At 42.7% G+C, this 23,095-nt stretch overlaps 2 protein-coding genes across 3 annotated transcripts in view; one reads left to right on the top strand and one right to left on the bottom strand.

Moving 5' to 3' along the window:
• The window catches only part of mfsd1l (major facilitator superfamily domain containing 1-like), a 30,355-nt gene extending 20,358 nt beyond the window's left edge, over nucleotides 1-9,997 (bottom strand). The window contains exons 1-3 of the mRNA XM_087998059.1: nucleotides 9,917-9,997; nucleotides 6,478-6,578; nucleotides 1,449-1,558 (exon numbers count right to left, since the gene is read on the bottom strand). Of these exons, the coding sequence (XP_087854185.1) occupies nucleotides 1,449-1,558; nucleotides 6,478-6,578; nucleotides 9,917-9,938 (233 nt within the window). The 5' untranslated portion in view covers nucleotides 9,939-9,997. The remainder of the gene's footprint in view (nucleotides 1-1,448; nucleotides 1,559-6,477; nucleotides 6,579-9,916) is intronic.
• Nucleotides 9,998-21,059: 11,062 nt separating this feature from the next.
• LOC122560870 (small ubiquitin-related modifier 3-like) overlaps nucleotides 21,060-23,095 on the top strand; it is a 32,652-nt gene continuing 30,616 nt past the window's right edge. Inside the window, exon 1 of one of the 2 annotated variants that reach the window (XM_087997644.1) lies at nucleotides 21,060-21,184. In XM_087997644.1, the coding sequence (XP_087853770.1) occupies nucleotides 21,089-21,184 (96 nt within the window). In that variant the 5' untranslated portion in view covers nucleotides 21,060-21,088. The remainder of the gene's footprint in view (nucleotides 21,185-23,095) is intronic. The other variant, XM_087997643.1, reaches the window with a different exon arrangement.

Below are 23,095 nucleotides of genomic sequence, written 5' to 3' on the forward strand. Positions count from 1 at the left end.
TCAGTAACTGACTACAGATGGATGCTTCAAGGAAGAGGCATGGGACAAGAATGGAGCCAAGGAAGTTATGGTCACAAGAGTCAGGCTGGACAGAGCACACCAGATTAGTGATGGAAAATCTTCTCAACCTTTTAGAGGCTGACAAGGCAATGATTGTAGGTCACATTAATAAATGTTTAAGCACAAGAGAGTCAGGAATCAGCTAAAAAGGTGGTAGAGGTGAGAACCCTCAAGATATTAAAAAGGAGTATTTAGATGAATATTGGAAATGCCGTGGCATACAGGGCTATGGGCACAGAGTCACTGAGCACTGAAACGAGCCCTTCAGTACAACTCATTCTTGCAGAATAAGTTTCCCAAACTAAACTAATTGCCTGCATCTGGCCCATATACTCTAAACCTTTCTGATTCACTTAGCCATCCTGATGACTTTTAAACACTCTAACTGTACCTGCATCTACCATTTCCTCTGGCACATCTGTGTATGGAAAAATTGCCCCTCACTCCCTTTTAAATCTTCCCCCTCTCCCCTTAAAAATATGCCCACCTACCCTAGGGAGAAGACCTTTGCTATTCACCTCTTCTATGCTCCTCATGATTTTATAGATCTCCAGAAGGTCACCTGTCAACCTCCCGTGCTCCAGTGAAGAAACGTCCCAGCCTCTCCTCACAACTCAAACTCTCCATTCCCAGCAACATCCTTGCAGATCTCTTCTGAACCCTCTCCAATTTATTAATAATGCTTTCTGATCGATATCAAGAATACCCCCAGCACTTACTCTTGGAAAACCTCAGGATCAACCAGTCTCCAGTCCAAAAAAAATCAATCATTACCACAATTCTCTATTTTGTATCCTGAAGAAACTTCTTATCCAATTGGATACGGACTGTCCTATTCATTCTTTCTTTCTCCCAACCAAACTAGAAGCTGAGAGGACATCACATGCTGGACATCAGATTTGAGAGTGTGGTGCTGGTAAAGCACAGCAGGTCAGGCAGCATCCGAGGAGCAGGAGAGTCACTGTTTTGAGCACAAACCCTTTGTTTTGAACATCAGCTCTTCATGATGAGGAGCTTATGTTCAAAGCATCAATTCTAATTTGATTGACTGAGCAATTGCTGGAAAATGGCATTCGAAGAGATGACTGGTATAGACACTATGGGCCGAAAAGCCTCAGTCCATGCTATAAGACTCTACTACACTAACTCTGACTATTGCACTCACTGCATACAGTCAGCTTCAACCTTACAAGTACAAGATGATGATGACAGTTTTATGAATATACAAATTAGGAGCAGGAGGCAATTCATCCTCTTGAACCTGCTCCATCACTCAACAAGATCATGACCTGCTGATCCATGTGTATCTTTCAGCGCCCCCCACCCACCAATCCAATCTTTGTTTTCTTTTCCATGTGTATTTATTGTCGGGTGCAGAGGTTACTCACGTCCATGCATAGATAGCGTAGAGAAGATTGTACTGCTGCGGTGTCATCCCCAGGCCCTCAACACAATCTGTTGTCCTATTGGTCTCAGTGGAATTGAGACAAGTGAGATTCTGGAAAGACAGACACCACTAAATGGTTATGCAGGGACAACAGAAAACATCAAACTAGGGCAAATACCCACCTCTATCATCCCGAATCATTACACATCTAATTTGTTTAGCCATTGAGCTTGTGACCAGTCAGAATCCCCAAACACACATTTTATAAATTATTTAATCCCCATCTGTACAGATCTAGTTTATGGGACTCAAATAGTGAATGGGCCAGGCATCATCTGATGAAGGGGTTTAGGCCCGAAACGTCAATTCTCCTGCTCCTTGGATGCAACCTGACCTGCTGTGCTTTTCCAGCACCACGTTCTCAACTCTGATCTCCAGCATCTGCAGTCCTCACTCTCTCAAACAGGGAATACCCTGCACCCAGTGCAGGAAGAACCAGAAATCTATTACATGTCCAAAAGTTAATTCACATTAATTTTTATAGTTAGCAAGAGGAGAACGTTATTGCAGAATGCACCCATTGTATTGCAAGAACTGTTTTGATTTAATACAGTTTAAATTACAATGAAAATCAGTAACATTACTGCAGAAATCTATCTTTGCAAGAGGCTACTGGACCAGTCCACGAGATAGTGTTTCTATAACTCAAGCCACTGCTATTTCAAATAAGGCTCAAAACAGCAAAATAATCACCATGGTAACAGATCATTTCTAAAAATTACACTGTGTATAGTTCTAATGTTTCAGTACCCACTATCCCACATGGGAGCTCATCCCAGTCGTTTAACAATCGGAATAAAGAGATTCTTCCTTAAAATGGTTTAATGTACATTTTCTGTTAACTATTTACATGCTGATTCTTGGTAACTTTGTAATTAATTAAATTTAAATACAATCATAGTTAAATACTTTTAACAACCAATGAATTGAACTTAATATTTTGCTGACATGAAGCTTTGGGTGGACAATTAATTAAAAATATTTAATTCAATATTAATAATAATGTAATAAACCTTCACGTCAATAGGTTTAAAAGCTTCAGGTCAATACAGCATCAGGTTCAATCCATTGGCTGTGTGGACAGAAATACAAGGAGGAAGTTGTTGTGACTCTCAGATGTCTTAAAAGCAGTTCTCAGCTCACAATGACATCTGATTCAGGGAAAGGACAAGATTGGAATCCATAGCTGCACACCGAACACATTCAGCAGGTAGACAGAATTCAGTGAAATGTTGACGAAGAATACTGTACACATCCAGGATATTGCAGGCAGAGCACAACAGAATCTGGCAGCATCAAGTCACACTCATACCCTTGGAATAAATCATATCCATCCTCTGCAGTGGAATAAAAGAAGATAGGACCAAATGGTCCTTTCAGTCAGCTCTACAATTTCATCATAGAATCACACAACACAGAAACAGACCCTTCGGTCCAACACGTCCATGCCAAATACAGAGGAACCTCGATTATCTGAATATCGGATTATCTGAAGGAGATCTCAAGGTCCAGATAGGAACATGACATGAAAGAGCTGTTTCAACACTGATCTCATCTTTTGTTTACACTAATTAAAAACGATCTCTGCTGAGAACAGTCCTAGACATAGATGAGAGCCCAGGCACAGTCTCTAAATGACTGACCTCCTGCCCTCTCTCCCTCTCCGCACACTTTCCCTGGAGTTCTACACAGGGGGGGATCCCTAAATGCCCTTCCCCCGATAGTCTCTCTAACATTGCCCTGTACAGGGTAGAGGTGGAACTTGTCAAAAGGTTGCAGTTAAAAAGGTGTATGTGTGCATGTCTGTCTGTGTCTTGGAGACTTACCCCAGAAAGGTAGCAGCAGTCTTACTGTTGGTGTCCAGTCCAGCTGCCCTGTGGGGGAGGAAGAAAGGGGGCAGTGCTGAATGGTTTGGGGAGGGGGCGGGTGGAGGGAGGTGTTGGTGCCGGGCAGATGGTGGTATTGGGGGGTTAGTGTTGGGATGGGCAGAGGGAGATGTTGGAAGGATTGGGGTGGGCATGGGGCGGATTGGGTCTCACGCACAGTGCACTGCTGCCTCGTCTCCTGAACAGGGAGCAGACTTCACAGAAAACTCCAAGTCCCAGAGGAAAGGCATTGAATCGATTAACCGAATAATCAATTGTCCGTTCGAAATAGTGCCTGCCCATCTTTCTTGGATAAAATTGAGGTTCCTCTGTATAATCTCAAACTAAACTAAACTAAGTCCAACCTGCCAGCTCCTGCCCATATCCCTCCAAATCTTTCCTATCCATGCACTTAACCAAATGTATTTTAAACATAGTTACTGTGCCCACATCCACCACTTCCTCCTCAGGAAGTACATTCCACACATAAACCACCCTCAGTATAAAACTTTTGCCTGTCACCTCTCTCTCCTTTCACCTTAAATTTGTGGCCCCCTAGTCTTGAAATCCTCCATCCTCGGAAAAAGACACCTACCTTAACCTTATCTGTACCTCTCAGATTTTATAAACTTCTAGAAGGTCATCTCAACTTCCTATGCTGCAGTGAAAAAAAAGTTTCAGCCTTTCTTTATAACTCAAACCTTCCATAGCTAGCAACATCCAGTCTCTTCTGAACCCTCTTCAGAATGAAAACCAGGTTTCCAAGAAGTCTGACTTGTCTCTGGTTGGCTCGTCCTAGAATGGTTATGTTGTCATAGTCAAATTGATGGCCCTCTTGGGGGTCTGCGTGTACAGAGATGAGGGAGAGTGGACCATGTCGTTTAGTTGCCAGTTGGTGTTCATGAAGTCGGATGGCTAGTTTTCTTCCTGTATTTCCGATGTCGTGCTTGTTACAGTTGTTACAAAGGATTTTGTACACCACATTGGTCCTACACGTTGTGGGTATGGGGTTCTTTATCCTGGTAAGTAGTTGGCATAGTGTGGCTGTTGGTTGGTGTGCTACCATAATACCTAGTGGTCATAACAGCCTGGTAGTGAATTCTGATATATTCTTCACATAAGGAAAGATGATAAGAGGGTTGGGTAGGTACAGTGTCTTCTTGGCGTTGTCTGCTGGACAGGCATCGGCAGATGAAGCTGATGGGGTATCTGTTGTTAATAAAAGGCTTTGTGTAAGTGTTCTTCCTCTTCCTTGTGCAGTTCTGATGTTTTGCAGTGTCATGGCTCTTTTGAATAACGCCCTGACACACCGGAGAGTTCTCGGAAGCCTGGTTTTCAACCAAAAACATCAGACACAGAGATTGACCCGGTGTACAAACCATAGCAGAGAATACCCAGGAGTGACACACATGCCAATGGACCAGACCCATGTAAAAACCAAGCGGGACAGAACAACAGCATCTCATTGAATTTGCACTGTCGATGCTACCCAGCAGGTCAACGAAATGTCTGCTCAATAACCCAGCAGCTTGGCAAACGAGCCATCTACCTCATCCACAACTCGAGCCACAGATCTTCACAAAAACCTTTAACTGCACCTAGATATATGTGACAATAGAAAATAATGATTTGATTTAATTTATTAAGTGCCCGGTTATCACCTCCTTTATAATAAATTCTAACATTTTCCTTAAGGTCAATAGTTTTCCACTTTCTCTCAAACTTACTTCTCAAATATTAGGTTTCTTTGCTATTTTCCAGGAGCAAACATGTTCTATAACATTTTGAAAAACCTCTCTATAACCATCCCTATCAATAATAACAGGGTGGGGCTCATTCTGGGCCAGAGGATTTACAATGTTTCACTCTAATTTTGCGAGTATAACTTTTGATTCATTCCCATTCCTTTTAGTTCCTTGTTTCCACAAATCTCTTAGGGTTACCCAGTATGGATATAAGCTTGCTCGCTGAGCTGGAAGGTTCATTTTGAGATGTTTCATCATCATATCGGGTAACATCATCAGTGAGCCTTGGTGAAGCACTGGTCATAGAGTCATAGAGTCAGAGATGTACAGCATGGAAACAGATCCTTCGGTCCAACCCGTCAATGCCGACCAGATATCCCAACCCAATCTATTCCCACCTGCCAGCACCCGGCCCTTATCCCTCCAAACCCTTCCCATTCATATACCCATCCAAATGCCTCTTACATGTTGCAATTGTACCAGCCTCCACCACATCCTCTGGCAGCTCATTCCATACACGTACCACCCTCTGCATGAAAAGGTTGCCCCTTAGGTCTCTTTTATATCTTTCCCCTCTCACTCTAAACCTATGTCCTCTAGTTCTGGTGTTGAGTTTTATGAGTTAAGTTCAAAAAGATCCTATACAGACAACAAACAAAACTAATATCATTTATAAAATACCTTGCAAGAACTGTAACAAACACTACATTGAACAAACAGACAGAAAGCTAGCTACCAGGATATATGAACATCAACTAGCCACAAAAAGACATGACCCACTCTCACTAGTATTCTTATATGGAGATGAGGAAGGACACCACTTCGACTGGGACAACATATCCATCCTAGGACAAGGCAAGCAGAGATACGTATAAGAATTTCTAGAAGCATGGCATTCCAACCACAATTCTATCAACAAATAAATTGACTTGGATCCTATTTACCACCCCCTGAGAAAAAGAACAGGAAATGACACCACCAACCCAAAGAAACCTAAACACATAAATAGAAAGCGGGTCATAACACCAGTCCCTCACCAGTGTCTCACTGATGATGTTAACTAGTACGGTGAAGAAACAGCTGAAAACAAACCATCCAGCTGAGCGAGCAAACTTATATCCAGAAGCTCAACCTGAGCTACAAATTTTTCCAAAACTCGGTTACTCAGTATTTCTAGGTATGTTCTTCTGTGAAGACAGACAGAAAATAATTGTTTAGTTTCTCTGCCATTTCCTCATTCTCCATCAACAGTTCTCCGGTCTCCCAACTTGTCATTGCTCATCCTTATTTTTCACATACCCAAAGAAGCTCTCACAGTCCATTTTCGTTTTGTTTGTTCGCTAGCACAAGTGTTACTTACCCCCTGGAACTGCTGCTGAAGCACACTGGGCATGTCAAAGCAGAAGTAGGAGCCAAATGTCAGCAGGCAGTTGAAAATTAGCAAGATAAACCTGTAATAGGCTAGATAGAGGGAACAATAATCTGAAATAAACTGAGGGAGAAACAATAAAACATGCATGTTCAGTAAACAATGGCTGGCAAGCATCAACAAAAGCCGAGTAGGAAAAGGGAGTCACGATATAATGGTCTCATCGGATTTTCATACTCAAACCGAGGAGTGAGATTTGAACCCAGAACCTTCAAACTCAGATGGGTTTTCCCAGTTGAGTCAAAGTTGACACACCATATTTTACTTGTTGTAGTCAGGTGGTGAGTTACAATGCATCAGTCACCAGCCAAGGGTGGCTCTGTGGCTAGCACTGCTCCCTCACAGCACCAGGGACTCGGGTTCGATTCCACCCTCGTAATAAACCTGATAACCTTTAAAAAGAACGCTTGAAATATCATAACATTCGAGGCCACAGGCCAAGTGCTGGAAAGCAGGATTCCTCTTCTATGCTGCATGACTCTACAACCTCATCAATATAAATTCGGTCAGCATTGAGATCCTATTGGGCAATAATGTGTGTGCGCGCATGCGTTGGTGAAGGGCTGACAGAGGAGGCTGGTCAAAATGTTCCAATCTTTGTGACGAAGAAGCTGCAAGCGAGAACCAACTCCTTAGGCACGCGAGTGATAAGTGAGAGGAGGGAATTACAAAGTCAGATTGTAATAAAGAAGCCAGGCATTAGCTTTCTGGTTGATCCTGGAATAATGCGTAGCTTTAGCAGATGACAGCAGGATTTGATGGTCTGGGGAGGGATGAGAGAGATTGAGGCAGGACCGTGAGCTCAGGGGACACAGGCAGACTTGATGAATCGAAATGGAGTTAGAAATGGGCTGCAGTGGTTCAAGATAGCAACTCATTACAGCCTTCTCCTGGACAATTCAGTAAGGTCAACTCTCAGCTACCTTTTGAAGTGATCTGAGCAAGTTGATGGCAATTGGGTGTTGGCAATAAATGCTGGCATTTCCAGCAAAGCCCACATCCAGTAAAATCAATTTAAAAAACTTAATTTCCTCCAGATCCTCACCTCTTCTTACTCCTACAGTCTTCTCCAGAGATACTTCCTCATTTACCCAAAACTCTCTGCCTTTAGATATCTCCCATCTCCTTCAGAACTGCTTTCCACAAAACTTCCTCCACCCTATTTGTACTCAGGTTTGCCCTATCCGAGAGGGAAGCTGCTTGATAGATTTATTACATTAAAAAGGCAGTATTTTTGCTGATTAGTAGTGGGTTACTGTCAGTTTTGGATCATTTAAACCCCCCACCAATCCTGCAACAAAAAATACTGGCAACTTTAGATTGCATTATCTTTTAGATCTCCACATCGAAGAATCATAGAATCCCTACAGAGTGGAAATTGGCCATTTGGCACATCAAGTTCACACCGCTTTTCCAAAGATTATTCCACCCACACCTACCCTTCCCTACCTTATTTCCCTAATCCACCTAGCCTACACATCCCTTGACCTTATGGGCAATTTAGCATGGCCAATCCACCTAACCTGCACATCTTTGGACTATGGGAGGAAAGTGGAACACCCGGAGGAAACCCACGTAGACACTTGGAGAATGTGCAAACTCCACACAGACAGTCACCCGAGGGTGGAATCGAACCCGGGTCCCTGGTGCTGTGAGGCAGCAGTGCTAACCACAGAGCCACCTTTGGCTGGTGACTGATGCATCGTAACTCACCACCTGACTACAACAAGTAAAATGTGGTCTCCTCTAAGGGGAACATCTACATAAATAGCTACTTGGAACAGGAGGAGGCCATTCAGCCCATTTTCCTTGCCCTGCACTGAATACAATCATTGAGCTAATTGAACACTTCCAATGCCTTTTACCCACTCTATCCTCATAAGCCTATACGTCACTGGTAATCAGGAATCTATCAATTCGTACCTGAAATATACTCAAAGACTGAAATTCCAAGGCCTATGTGGTAGAGGATTCCAAAGGTTCACTCCCTCCCAGTAAAAAGGGAGGTTTTTTTAAAAAATAAGTTGTGCCTCCTGGTTCTACATTTCCCCACACCCACACCTACTGTTGATGTATTTTGTAGGTTCCAATGAAATCATCTTTATTCTTGAGAGTTTCAAAAAATGAAAGTTTGCCCAATTTCTCTTTGTAGACAGTGCTGCTGAACCTTTGTTGCACTCGCTTTCTGGCAATCATAATAATCTTGAGATACTGAGAGCAGAACTGCACACAGCACTCCAGGGGAATCTAACCAAGCTTCGACACAATTAGCTCCTTACAGACAATGTAGCAATCTTATCTAAGCCAAGTTGTATCTCTCTAATGGAGTGAGATGTCTGTGGTCTACTGGAGCTCTGGCTGAAAAAGAATGGACACAAAAAAAAAGCTCAGTTGGGAAGAGTATTAGATTGAAGATGTAAAATTCAATGCTGGATTTAAGAGCCCCAGGGCAGTGTCCCTACCTTTGAGTCTAGACGTCCAAGTTCAAGTCCCATCTGTCCCAGAGGTGTAATACAACACATCTGAACAGGCTGATTAAAATAGCTAAGAGCTGATAGTCATATATTGAATAATAGTTCAGCCATCGACAAGGAGGTGTCAACTACAGAGAGTTGCAGACACTTTGAGGACTAGGACTATGTGCTGAGGGATGTAGTAAAACCCGGAACCACAGTCTGAGACCCTCCAGCCATAAAAAAAAAACAGACAGAGCCTGTTTGCTCAGGAGTATGTTCGAGAATAAGAAATGCACCAGTTTAGAAAGACACTTCAGAGTACGACCGAATGAGGTCTTGTGGCACAGTGGTAGTGACCCTACGATTGAACAGAAACTCAGGTCCAAATCTCAACTACTCCAGAGGTGTGTCATAACTTTGCTGAATAGGTTGATGAGAAAAATAGTTTAAATAAAACTACTGAAAGAAATTGAACGGTATTATACCGTATCACACCTGCATTGTTATGCAATGTGTTATTACACGTTATTAAACTTTACTTTTTGAAAAAAAACTGGAAAGGTCTGTTCAGGTATCGAACCAGTGCTCCACGTCTCACAGCAGAGTATTCAGAAATTGTTTGTTAATCGAGTCCGGCCATATTGTAAGTGCGTTGGAGCAACAGCGTCAAACTCATTAACTCCGCTGCGATTACACCAATCGTTTACAAACCCAATGGAACTTGATACCTCACAGACCATCCTCAGACAGACTGAAGGAGTATTTGCAGGTAAGGCACAGACCACACCTGGGTTCACACTGTTTCCATTCACCTCGACTGAACAACACAGGGGTTTGTCCATAGACCAATGTGTAAAATCCCGCATCTGTCATGAATGCACCGACAGACAAAAAAAATGCCCTTTAATCCTCACCTTTTGCTGCTGCCCGAACCATGTTGCGAACATAAGTAGCTGTTTCCAACTGGTAAACACATACTGCAGTCAGCAATTTGTGACAATCCCAGGCGTGATCATGTGACCTCGTAAAACTCAGTTACAAATCACACGACAGCAGGCTATAGTTCAACAAGTTTATTCGTTCACTTAATATTGCTGTAGAAAAGCCTTGTGGGATGTTAACCCATTTTCTAAGCAAGTATTTCATTTGTTTGTTGAAGCAGTTTTGATAATCCTCTCCTCCCCCATCTTTGCTGGGGATAAAATTACTGCCTTGCTGGAAACAAGGTTTAGCCCGAAACGTCGACTCTCTCACTCTTCAGATGCTGCCTGACCTGCTGTGCCTTTTCCAGCGCCACACACATGATCGACTCTGACTTCTCCAGTCTCTATAGTTCTCACTATCTCCAAGAAACAGAAAATGGCTAACTCCCCTACCTATTATCTGAAACACCAATTTCTAAGTTAGGCATTCATTTTCAGCTGCTTTCAAAACAATACGAGAACTAGGGATCACAAGTTAAAATAGTGCAGAGAGAGATGTAGATCTGTTTAAAACTGGTAGGCAAGATTAGAGATTTCAACAGTGGTAAGAGAACGGAGTTAAAGGCTCTATATCTGAATGCACACATTTGTGTCAATGTGGAGAAATTGTTAGCACAGATGGAGACACAGTTACAAAGTGACCAAGGCTGGGACCTGAATATTGACATTTTTAAAAATTGGAAAGCTACCAGAAAATTGTGTGGTGTTGCTCTGTTAATTAAAGATGATAGCTTTGGCAAATAGGGTTCAGGAGAATCAAAAGGATTTTTACAAATACATGAAGGACAAAAGGGTAACAAGGGAGCGAATAGGGCCCCTCAAAGATCAGCAGGGTGGCCTTTGTGTGGAGCCGCAGGAAATGGGGGAGATACTAAATGAGTATTTTGCATCAGCATTTACTGTGGAAAAGGACATAGAAGATATAGAATGTAGGGAAATAGATAGTGACATCTTTAAAAAATGTCCATATTACAGAGGAGGAAGTGCTGGATGTCTTGAAACACATAAAAGTCAATAAATCCCCAGGACCTGATCAGGCGTACCCTAGAACTCTGTGGGAAGTGAGGGAAGTGATTGCTGGGCCCCTTGCTGAGATATTTGTAACATCAATAGTCACAGGTAAGGTGCCAGAAGACTGGAATTAGCTAATGTGGTACCACTAAAGATGGTAAGGACAAGCCAGGGAACTGCAAACTGGTGAGCCTGATGTCACTGGTGGGCAAGTTGTTGGAGGAAATCCTGAAGGATAGGAATTACACATATTTAGAAAGGCAAGGACTGATTAGGGGAGAAAGTGAGGTCTGCAGATGCTGGAGATCAAAGTTGAAACTTTATTGCTGGAACAGCACAGCAGGTCAGGCAGCATCCAGGGAACAGGAGATTCGACGTTTCGGGCACAGGCCCTTCTTCAGGAAGGGATAATCAACATGGCTTTGTGCGTGGGAAATCATGTCTCACAAACTTGAGTTTTTGAAGAAGTAACAAAGAGAATTCTATAAGGTAGAGCGGTGAATGTGATCTATATGGACTTAAGTAAGGCGTTCAACAAGGTTCCCCATGGGAAACTGGTTAGCGAGATTAAATCTCATGGAACACAGGGAGAACTAGCCATTTGGATACAGAACTGGCTCGAAGGTAGAAGACAGAGGGTGGTGGTGGAGGGTTCTTTTTCATACTGGAGGCCTGTGAGCAGTGGAGTGCCACAAGGATCAGTGTTGGGTCCACTGTTTTTTGTCATTTATATAAATTATTTGGATCCTATAGGAAGGATATGAACATAGTTAGTAAGTTTGCAGATGACACCAAAATTGGAAGTGTAGTGGAAAGCAAAGAAGGTTACCTCAGATTACAACAGGATCTTGATCAGGTGGGCCAATGGGTTGAGGAATGGCAGATGGAATTTAATTTAGATACATGTGAGGTGCTGCACTTTGGGAAAGCAAATCTTAGCCAGACTTATACACTTAATGGTAAGGTCCTGGCCTGTGCTGCTGAACAAAAAGACCTTTGAGTACAGGTTCATAGTTCCTTGAAAGTAGAGTCACAGGTTATAGGATACTGAAGAAGGCATTTGGTATGCTTTCCTTTATTGGTCAGTGTACTGAGTATAGCAGTTGGGAGATCATGTTGCGGCTGTACAGGACGTTGGTTAGGCCACTTTTGGAATATTGTGTGCAATTCTGGTCTCCTTCCTATTGGAAGGATGTTGTGAAACTTGAAAGGGTTCAAAAAAGATTTACAAGAATGTTGCCAGGGTCGGAGGATTTGAACTATAGGGAGAGGCTGAACAGGCTGGGGCTAAAGTGTGATCTTATAGAGGTTCATAAAATCATGAGGGGCATGGATGGGATAAATAGACTGTCATACTTGCCCATATCTCTCTAAACCCTTCCTATTTATATACTCATCCAGATGCCTTTTAAATACTATAATTGGACCAGCCTCCACCATTTCCTCTGGCAGCTCGTTCCATACATGTGCCACCCTCTGCATGAAAAAGTTGCTCCTTAGGTCCCTTTTATATCTTTCCCCTGTCACCCTAAACATATGCCATCTAGTTCTGGACTCCCCCACCCCAGGGAAAATGATTCTATGAGCCATAGATCCCTTCAATATCCAGTTATAATTTTAAAGGGTAAAATGTTAATGTGCAGAAGTTTCTTTGAGAGCTTGTGGTGTTTTGAAAAGTGATTACATTTGGATCTTTACTCCTCCCACCACCCCACCCCCACCCCTACCCCATGCTACCATAAGACCATAAGAAATAGGAGTGGAACTAAGACCATTCAGCCCATGAAGTCCACTCCGCAATTCAATCGTAGCTGATGGGCATTTCAATGCCACTTACCCGCACTCTCCCCATAGCCCTTATTTCCTTGTGAGATTAAGAATTTATCAATTTCTGCCTTGAAGGCATTTAACATCCCAGCCTTCACTGCATTCCGTGGCAATGAATTCCACAGGCCCACCACTCTCTGATTGAAGAAATGTCTCCACATTTCCGTTCTAAATTGACCCCCTCTAACTCTAAGGCTGTGCCCACGGGTCCTAGTCTCCCCGCCTGATGGAAACAATTTCCCAGTGTCCACCCTTTCTTAGCCATCCATTATCTTGTAAGTTTCTATTAGATCTCCCCTCAACCTTCTAAACTCGAATGAATACAATCCCAGGATCCTCAGCCTTTCATCGTATGTTAGGCCTACCAATCCAGGGATCATCCTTGTGAATCTTGGCTGGACACGCTCCAGTGCCACTATGTCCTTCCAGAGGTGTGGGGCCCAAAACTGAACACAGTATTCTAAATGTGAGCTAACCAGAGCATTATAAAGTCTCAGTAGCACATCACTGCTTTTACATTCCAACCCTACTGAGATAAATGACAACATTACATTTGCTTTCTTAACCACGGACTCAACCTACACTTTAACCTTTACAGAATCCTGGACTAGCACTCCCAGATCCCTTTGTACTTTGGCTTTAGGAATTTTCTCACCGTTTAGAAAGTAGTCCATGTCTGTATTCTTTTTTCCAAAGTGCAAGACCTCACATTTGCTCACATTGAATTTCATCAGCCATTTCTTGGACCACTCTCCTAAACTTTCTAAATCTTTCTGCAGCTTTCCCACCTCCTCAGTACTACCTGCCTGTCAACCTAACTTCGTATCATTGGCGAACTTCGCCAGAATGCCCCCAGTCCCTTCATCCAGATCATTAATATATAAAGTGAACAGCTGGGGCCCCAACACTGAACCCTGTGGGACACCACTTGTCACCGGCTGCCATTCTGAAAAAGAATCTTTTATCCCAACTCTCTGCCTCCTGTCAGACAGCCAATCCTCAATCCATGCCAGTAGCTCACCTCGAACACCATGCCCCCTCACCTTACCTAGCAGCCTCCCATGGCCTTTTGGAAGTCTAGATAGATAACATCCGCTGGCTTTCCCTGGTCTAACCTACTTGTTACCTCTTCAAAGAATTCCAACAGGTTTGTCAGGCACGATCTCCCCTTACTAAATCCACGCTGACTTGTTCTAATCTGACCCTGCACTTCCAAGAATTTAGGAATTAGAAATCTCATCCTTAATGATGGATTCTAGAATTTTACCTACAACCGAGGTTAGGCTAATCAGCCTATAATTTTCCATCTTTTGTCTTGATCCTTTCTTGAACAAGAGGGTTACAACAGCGATTTTCCAATCATCTGGGACGTTCCCTGACTCCAGTGACTTTTGAAGGATTACAACCAATGCCTCTGCTATTTCTTCAGCCACCTCCCTCAGAACTCTAGGATGTAGCCCATCGGGGCCAGAAGATTTATCCATTTTTAGACATTTTAGCTTTTCAATACTTTCTCTTTTATAATGGCTACCATACTCAACTCTGCCCCTTGACTCTCCTTAATTGTTGGATGCAAATGTTTATGGTTCAATTTAATTACTTTTCATGAATTTTAGAAACATACCATATGGTGTAAAACTGAGATCAGGGTGAATGTACAGGGGCATGTGTTCAAATCCAATTATAACAGCTGGTGGAATTGAAATTCAATTAAATAAATCTGGAATTATAAAGCTCATCTCAGTCACAGTGATAATACTTCCAAAAAGTGCTTTGAATGTTCACATCAAACTAGTAAAGATATGTTGTTACTTTTGCAGGTAGGTTTATGGTCATCAATCTTTCTAGCAGTTCCTCAGGAAAATGTCAGAACAGCTTTGGGACCAGCAATTTTTTCTGCTGGTGATTCTATAGTTGGGCAAATCCTTGGAAACCAGTCCAGGTGAGAAGGTTTTAATTAAACCCAGGGCTTCCTGGTCCAGAGGTAGGGCACTATCATTATGCCACCCTGCAGTAACCCTGTTGTTGCTTTTGAAGTTAGTGTAAAAGTTAGCATTCATCTGTTCTGTTCTTGGCCTCAACACTGGTACTAAATGTATGTACTAACGTTATTCCAATCCTCAACAATTTTAATTCTCTCATCTCACACCAATTGCACCGTTTCTGCAATCAAGCTTTTTAGTCACATTTCCCAACTCCCTTGACACTCATTTTATTTTCGTCAAGAGTGTGGTGCTGGGAAAGCACAGCATGTCAGGCAGCATGCAAGGAGCAGTAGAATCATTCCTGATGAAGGGCTTATACCACACTTGAGGAAGGAGCAGAGCTCCAAGAACTTGCAATTTCAAATAAACTTATTGGACTATAACCTGATGTTGTTTGATTTTCAACACTTTATTTAGTACTTGACACTGACCCAGCTAGCACAGAGCCAGCTCCTAGGGTGAGCAGAACCCTTGACATTCCTGTTTATTACTGTCAGCCAGGGATCTCTGATTAGACCACATTAACAGCCCCAATCAGCGAACTCATATTCTATGAGGTCCAGCTGGCTGATATCGTTCCAATTACTACAATAAACAGCGATGCATATTGAATGTGTAACAGTCAAAATCTGTACAATATTATAATGTTAATTCTGCAAGCCTAATACCCTTAGTTCTGAAGAAGAGTCATATTCCACACTTACTGCATGGAGTACCTGTTGTGTTTCTCCAGGATTTTCTGTGCTGCAGATCTCCAGCAGCCGCGGTATTTTGCTTTTATCCTCTTGGACACCTATGTTCTCTAAGTTCGCACATTAATGGAACATGCCACAATTCCATTTTCCCAGGACTCAGCTCTTTCCAGGTTTCCTATAAAGGATCTAGCCATTCTGTTACACAATAAAGTGATTAAACATTTAGCTGCATTTGTTTTTAAAAGTTGCCTTGTCTCTTCTCAAGCCTCTACATTACCTGTGTTCTCTAAAAGAATGATGAATTGGCTGGTTGAACAGCAACCATTGCCTTTGCTTCATGTCGACATCATTATTTCTGTTCTCAGGGTGATGCATTCAGAAGCATCACAAGAGAAACTCAAGAACCATAAGAAACGTTTCCTTTGCGAGGAGAGAGTGCGTGTATAGAATGAGCTGCCAGAGGAAGTGGTGGAGGCTGGTCAATTACAACATTTAAAAGGTAGCTGGATGTGTATGAATAAGAAGGGCTTAGAGGGATCTGGGCCAAGTGCTGGCAAACGGGACTAGTTTAATTTAGTATGTCTGATTGGCACGGATGAGTTGGACTAAAGGGTCTGTTTCCGTGCTGTACATTTCTATAACTGATTAGCAAGGTTAGATCTCATGGAATACAGGGAGAACTAGCCATTGGGATACAGAACTGGCTCAAAGGTAGAAGACAGAGAGTGGTGGTGGAGAGTTGTTTTTCAAACTGGAGGCCTGTGACCAGTGGAGTGCCACAAGGATCGGTGCTGGGCCCTCATAAATGATTTACATAAATGATTTGGATGCGAGCATAAGAGGTACAGTTATTAAGTTTGCAGATGACACCAAAATTGGAGGTGTAGTGGACAGCGAAGAGGGTTACCTCAGATTACAACAGGATCTGGACCAGATGGGCCAATGGGTTGAGAAGTGGCAGATGGAGTTTAATTCAGATAAATGCGAGGTGCTGCATTTTGGGAAAGCAAATCTTAGCAGGACTTATACACTGAATGGTAAGTTCCTAGGGAGTGTTGCTGAACAAAGAGACCTTGGAGTGCAGGTTCATAGCTCCTTGAAAGTGGAATCGCAGGTAGATAGGATAGTGAAGAAGACGTTTGGTATGCTTTCCTTTATTGTTCAGAATATTGAGTACAGGAGTTGGGAGGTCATGTTGCGGCTGTACAGGACATTGGTTAGGCCACTGTTGGAATATTGCGTGCAATTGTGGTCTCCTTCCTATCAAAAAGATGTAGTGAAACTTGAAAGGATTCAGAGAAGATTTACAAGGATATTGCCAGGGTTGGAGGATCTGAGCTACAGAGAGAGGCTGAACAGACTGGGGCTGTTTTCCCTGGAGTGTTGGAGGCTGAGAGGTGACCTTATAGAGGTTTACAAAATTATGAGGGGCATGGATAGGATAAATAGACAAAATATCTTTTCCCTGGGGTCGGGGAGTCCAGAACTAGAGGGCATAGGTTTAGGGTGAGAGGGGAAAGATATAAAAGAGACCTAAGGGGCAATGTTTTCACATAGAGGGTGGTACGTGTATGGAATGAGCTGCCAGAGGAAGTGGTGGAAGCTGGTACAATTGCAACATTAAAGAGGCATTTGGATGGGTATATGAATAGGAAGGGTTTGGAGGGATATGGGCCGGGTGCTGGCAGGTGGGACTAGATTGGGTTGGGATGTCTGGTCGGCATGGACGGGTTGGACCGAAGGGTCTGTTTCCATGCTGTACATCTCTATGACTCTATGACTCTATGACTATATGAGAGTAGAATTAATTGAGATCACAAGAACAGTAATTTACGCCTTGATTAAAAATAGAAAATGAATGATCCTCCAGAACAGCCTGTGGCTTATTTTTAATTTTAAGTGGAAATTCACCAAACTTAGTCAAAAGCATCATTGTTACTTGGTATGGAGCGTTTGAGTTATAAGCATTGGCAGCATAGGAGGTTGAGGGGTGACCTTATAGAAGTTTATAAAATCATGAGGGACATGACAACATGATAAGGTGAATGACAACAGTCATTTCTCTACAGTAAGGCAGTTCAAAATAAGACAATGTGTTTTTAAGATGAGAGGGACAAGATTTAAAAACGACACAATGGGCAACATTTTGAATAGGAAAGGTTTGGAGGTATATGGGCCAAACGCAGGCAGGTGGGACTAGTTTAGTTTGGGATTGTGGTCACATGGACTGTTTGGACGGAAGGATCTGTTTCCATTCTGTGTGACACAGACAAACACACTAATTAGGAGCACATGGAAACAAGTCTATCACTAAGCCTGCTCCACCATTATAAAGATGTTCTGATTACTCCACATTCCCTTCTACATCCCGATATTCTTTCACTCCCTTCATTTACCAAGAATCTATCCAACATTGACCAAGAGTATTCAAAGTCTCCGCCTCCACCGACTTTCCAAAGAGTTCCAAGGACTCACGGTCCTCTGGGAAAAATGTCACCTTCGTTACAATAACGTTAAATCCAATTTTGTAGTTGTACTCGAGAATATATTAAATCTATTAATGTCTGGTACAAGACTTGAAAGGAAATACTTTTATATTTTTGGTTGTGTGCTCTCACTTTCTCCAGTCTTTACAGTGATTACAATATGTACCTTCCACAGACAATTGAAAGTCCGGTTCTGGGAGATGAGGGAGTTGGAGGTTAGTCTGTGGGATAAGCCTGGTTTTCAGGTGCTCCTGGTCTGGGTGCTTCTTCTTTGACAGTCCTGCAGTGTTGTGGGTAGCTTCCTTCCCCTCCTAGAGTGTGTTCTTCTGTGGCTGGATAGTTCAATTCTGGAGCAGCAAACTCTGGCAGGGGTGGGGCAGGTGGGATTTGAGGGGGAAGGTAGGATACTCTGGATTCTGCCAGCTCTTTCCCTTGCTTGTTCTTGGCCTCCACATGCTCCACTCGGTGACACTCAAAGCATTATCGCAGATGCTTCTCCAGTTTGTCCATTCTGGGACAAGTAATTCCCATGCACTGTTAGGGATTAGCGAGTTTTGAGAAGATTTGTAGCTCAGATTGAGGTTCTGGATGTAGGTTTGATCGCTGAGCTGGAGTGTTTGTCTTCAGACATTTCATCACCATACTAGGTAACATCTTCAGTGAGCCTTCGGATGAAGCACTGGTGGTGTGGCCCAGTTTCTACTTGTGTGTTTAGATTTCCTTGGCTGGTGATGTCATTTTCTGTGCTGATGTCACTTCCAGGTCTTTTTCTCAGGGGGTGGTAAATGGGGTCCAAGTCAATGTGTTTGTTGATAGAGTTCCGTTTGGAATGCCATGCTTTTAGGAATTCTCTTGCGTGTCTCAGTTTGGTTTGTCCTATGATGGATGTGTTGTCCCAGTTGAAGTGGTGTCCTTCCTCATCCGTATATAAGGATACGAGAGAGAGTGGGTCATTCCGTTTTGTGACAAGCCAAACAGAGACATGCACAAGAATTCATAGAAACATGGCATTCCAACCGGAACTCTCTCAACGGTGACTTGGATCCCATTTACCACCCCTGAGAAAAATGTGAAGAAATGACATCACCTCAGCAAATGACGTCATCAGCCCAAGGAAACCTAAACACATAAATAGAAAGTGGGCCATACCACCTGCACTTCATAGAGTCATAGAGATGTACAGCATGGAAACAGATCCTTCGGTCCAACCCGTCCATGCAACCAGACATCCCAACCCAATCTAGACCCACCTGCCAGCACCCAGCCCATATCCCTCCAAACCCTTCCTATTCATATACCCATCCAAATGCCTCTTAAATGTTGCAATTGTACCAGCTTCCACCACTTCCTCTGGCAGCTCATTCCATACACGTACCACCCTCTGAGTGAAAAAGATGCCCCTTAGGTCTATTTTATATCTTTCCCCTCTCACCCTAAACTTATGCCCTCTAGTTCTGGACTCCCCCACCCCAGTGATATGACTTTGTCTATTTATCCTATCCATGCCCCTCATAATTTTGTAAACCTCTAAAAGGTCACCCCTCAGCTTCCGATGCTCCAGGGAAAACATCCTTAGCCTATTCAATCTCTCCTTATAGCTCAAATCCTCCAACCCTGACAACATCCTTGTAAATCTTTTCTGAACAGAATTGCACGCAATATTCCAACAGTGGCCTAACCAATGTCCTGTACAGCCGCAACATGACCTCCCAAATCCTGTACTCAATACTCTGACCAATCAAGGAAAGCATACCAAACACCTTCTTCACTATCCTATCTACCTGCAACTCCACTTTCAAGGAGCTATGAACCTGCACTCCAAGGTTTCTTTGTTCAGCAACACTCCCTAGGACCTTACTACTAAGTGTATAGGTCCTGCTAAGATTTGCTTTCCCAAAATGCGGCACCTCACATTTATCTAAATTAAACTCCATCTGCCACTTATCAGCCCATTGGCCCATCTGATCAAGATCCGTAGTAATTTGAGGTAACCTTCTTTGCTGTCCACTACACCTCCAATTTTGGTGTTATCAGCAACCTTACTAACTATATATCTGCTATGTTCACATCCAAATAATTTTATATGAATGACGAAAAGTTCATCTGGAGGTTCACTGTTGATGTTACTTAGTACAGTGATGAAATATCTGAAAACTAACCTTCCAGCTCATTGTAGGAATATTGCATTTGTTTGGGGAGTCTTTCAATGTTTCCCTGTAGCATTTCCTCTGCTCTCCTCGTGATCATTTACCAGTGTGGAGCTTGGAGATAGAGCATTCGATTAGAGACGAAAAGTGTGGGGTATTGGAAAAGCACAGCAGGTCAGGCAGCACCCAAGGAGCAGGAGAATCGATGTTTTGGGCATAAGCCCTTTGTCCTAGTCCTTGGATGCTGCTCTGACCTGCTGTACTTTTCCAGCGCCACACTTTTCAAGTCTGATCTCCAGCATCTGCAGTCCTCACTTTCACTTGGTTAGTGAGTCTTGTGTGGGGCATGGGGACAATGTGGCTGCCCATCACAGCTTGCTGCATGTGAGCAGGGTATCAATACTGGGAATATCTATTGCAAAAGGTAATACTTTAACTTTCTGGAACTCTGTCAGTGATGAAGGAGCTTTCATTCACATAGCACATTATGTCCTAAGGGAGGCAAATGTGCTAGCAATCCATTACTCTTAATGCATTGTTACAAGGTGTGACTTTAACTGCGTTTAATCAAATGAAAACAAGGGAGCTAATGTAACAGAGTGCCCTGAGCAAGCCAGTGGAACAAAGCTGTATGTACCTGTTTGCTGTCTGTTTTACAGTACCTTAATGAGAATGATCCATTTCATGAGTTAAGTTTTTTACTGGGAATCCTATGAACATTTCAGTTTCTACGGCATTATCATGTAGTGACCTGTTTGCTTATATAGGGACGATTGCTTGTAAGTTAATTGGTATTTGATTAACATAAATGAGATTCCAGTGTGATTGCTTGACCAAACATCAGTTGTCAAATTCTGAACCCTCTGTCTGCACCTTCAGCCTATTCCTGGATCTCACCCTGTTCAGGGAGGAGAAAGTGAGGACTGCAGATGCTGGAGATCAGAGCTGAAAAATGTGTTGCTGGAAAAGCGCAGCAGGTCAAGCAGCATCCAAGGAGCAGGAGAATCGACGTTTCAGGCATAAGCCCTTCTTCAGGAGCCCTGTTCAGGTTGGTTCTCTTGGTTGCTTAGGTATCCCTGCAGGCACTGACAAAATAAAGCTGCTGGTACAACTTTATTGAAAACAATGCATTTAACTGAGCCTGAGCTCCCTCAATCTGTTACTGAAACAAATTAGAACTGTACTTCCCTTGTGAACACTGAATAATATGGCATTATTCTTTATTTCTGACCTGAATGTTTGCTCTGCAAAACCTGCAGCAAAGTTACCAGCGATAATCTGACAACTAATACAACTGCATTATTTTTAGGAAGGAGGAACTAACCCCACTGGATTAGGGGATGTTGATTTAGTATTTAAACTTTGTTGTTAGTAGATAATTCCTACATTGACAATAATGTAATTTAAGTGAGGAGCAGTCAAATTTCCCAATAGTAGTCATATGAGACATAGTGGTTTAGAGAATTAATGATCGTAAAAATACAAACATACATTTAGGAACAGAAGTAGACAATTCAGTCCCTCAAACCCACTCTGCCTTTCGATAAGATCATGAACTGATCTGCTTTTGGTTTCCAATTTCCTCACTTGCCTCCACTCTATATTGTCAGCCAAGAATCTAAGTCACGCCTTAACAAAATATTCAACGAGCCAGCTCCACTGCTTTCTGGGGAGGAGAATTCCTCGGAGGTACGACCCTGGATGTAGGTTTGTTCGCTGAGCTGGAATGTATGACCCGCTGAGAGAAAAAAAATGTCAAATTGCATTTTTTTCCTAAGTCCCTCAAGACAGTCCAGTGATGGAAATGTGTTGCTGGAAAAGCGCAGCAGGTCAGGCAGCATCTAGGGAACAGGAGAATCGACGTTTCGGGCATTAGCCCTTCTTCAGGGCTGCTGCGCTTTTCCAGCAACACATTTCCATCTCTGATCTCCAGCATCTGCAGACCTCACTTTCTCCTCCAAGACAGTCCAGTACTGAGTGGAGATGAACTGTGTTTACATTGGAAGGTAGGAATTTATTAAGCGAGTGAAACAAACAATAATTTGTTAGCCAAGTCTGATCATATAGTGGGACGCCTTGATCTGCAAGCCTTTCTGGATCTCTTCGGTGATTAAGCTTTTAAAACTTCCAATCTAGTCACTAATGTTCCCATCAGTTCAAAATACTCATATTTTAAAACTCAAAATGTTGGCATTTTACCAAATGCATTTCCTTCCAGCTCTCCACGTGCTGGTGACTAATACATTGTTACTTGCTACCTGACTACAGTGAAATATAATTCCCTCAACAGGATACTTGCACATAACAAATAGATCCTAGATCTTTACAGATGATGTAACAATCTTAACAGTCATCAACTGGGTGTTGAACAGTAACTCTGTGAAGCTGTCCACCACTGAGTAATGCAGACTTGTATAATTTGAAGCCTGAACTAATTTCTGAGAGATACACTTGACAGAGTTATTATAAAACTAAATCTGAAACTGAGCTGTAAAGGAATTGACCGAATGGACAAAAAAATAAAATCTGGTGTGAATTACGTTTATAGAAGTTATTGGAAATAAAATGCACTATAGTCACCATTTGAATAGGTACCAAGAAATTAGTTTTAAAACACTATACACAGGAAGGTGAGGGGCTTTGAGGGACCTTGGAGAGTAACCACATATCAATGACAAAAGCTGGACAGGAGGACTGTCTGAACCATAAGAATTCATGAAAGAGACAGGATAAGCAAAGTAACAAGAATTGTTGTAGGAGCAAAGCACTACATATACTGGAATCTGTACTGAAAACAACAAATGCTGGAGTTTACAGCAGGTCAGACAGTACCCATGGAGAGACAGCAAGCTAATATTTCCAATCTAGATGACTCTCCATCAGAGTCTCGCCATGGATGCTGTCTGACCTGCTATGATTTCCGGCATTTGCTGTTAACAAGACTTATTTTTGTGAACAC

Source organism: Chiloscyllium plagiosum, unplaced genomic scaffold, assembly GCF_037043375.1.
Source record: "Chiloscyllium plagiosum isolate Xiang-an unplaced genomic scaffold, Cpla_swu_hap1 HiC_scaffold_20, whole genome shotgun sequence".
In the NCBI taxonomy this organism is placed as follows: Eukaryota; Metazoa; Chordata; class Chondrichthyes; order Orectolobiformes; family Hemiscylliidae; genus Chiloscyllium; species Chiloscyllium plagiosum.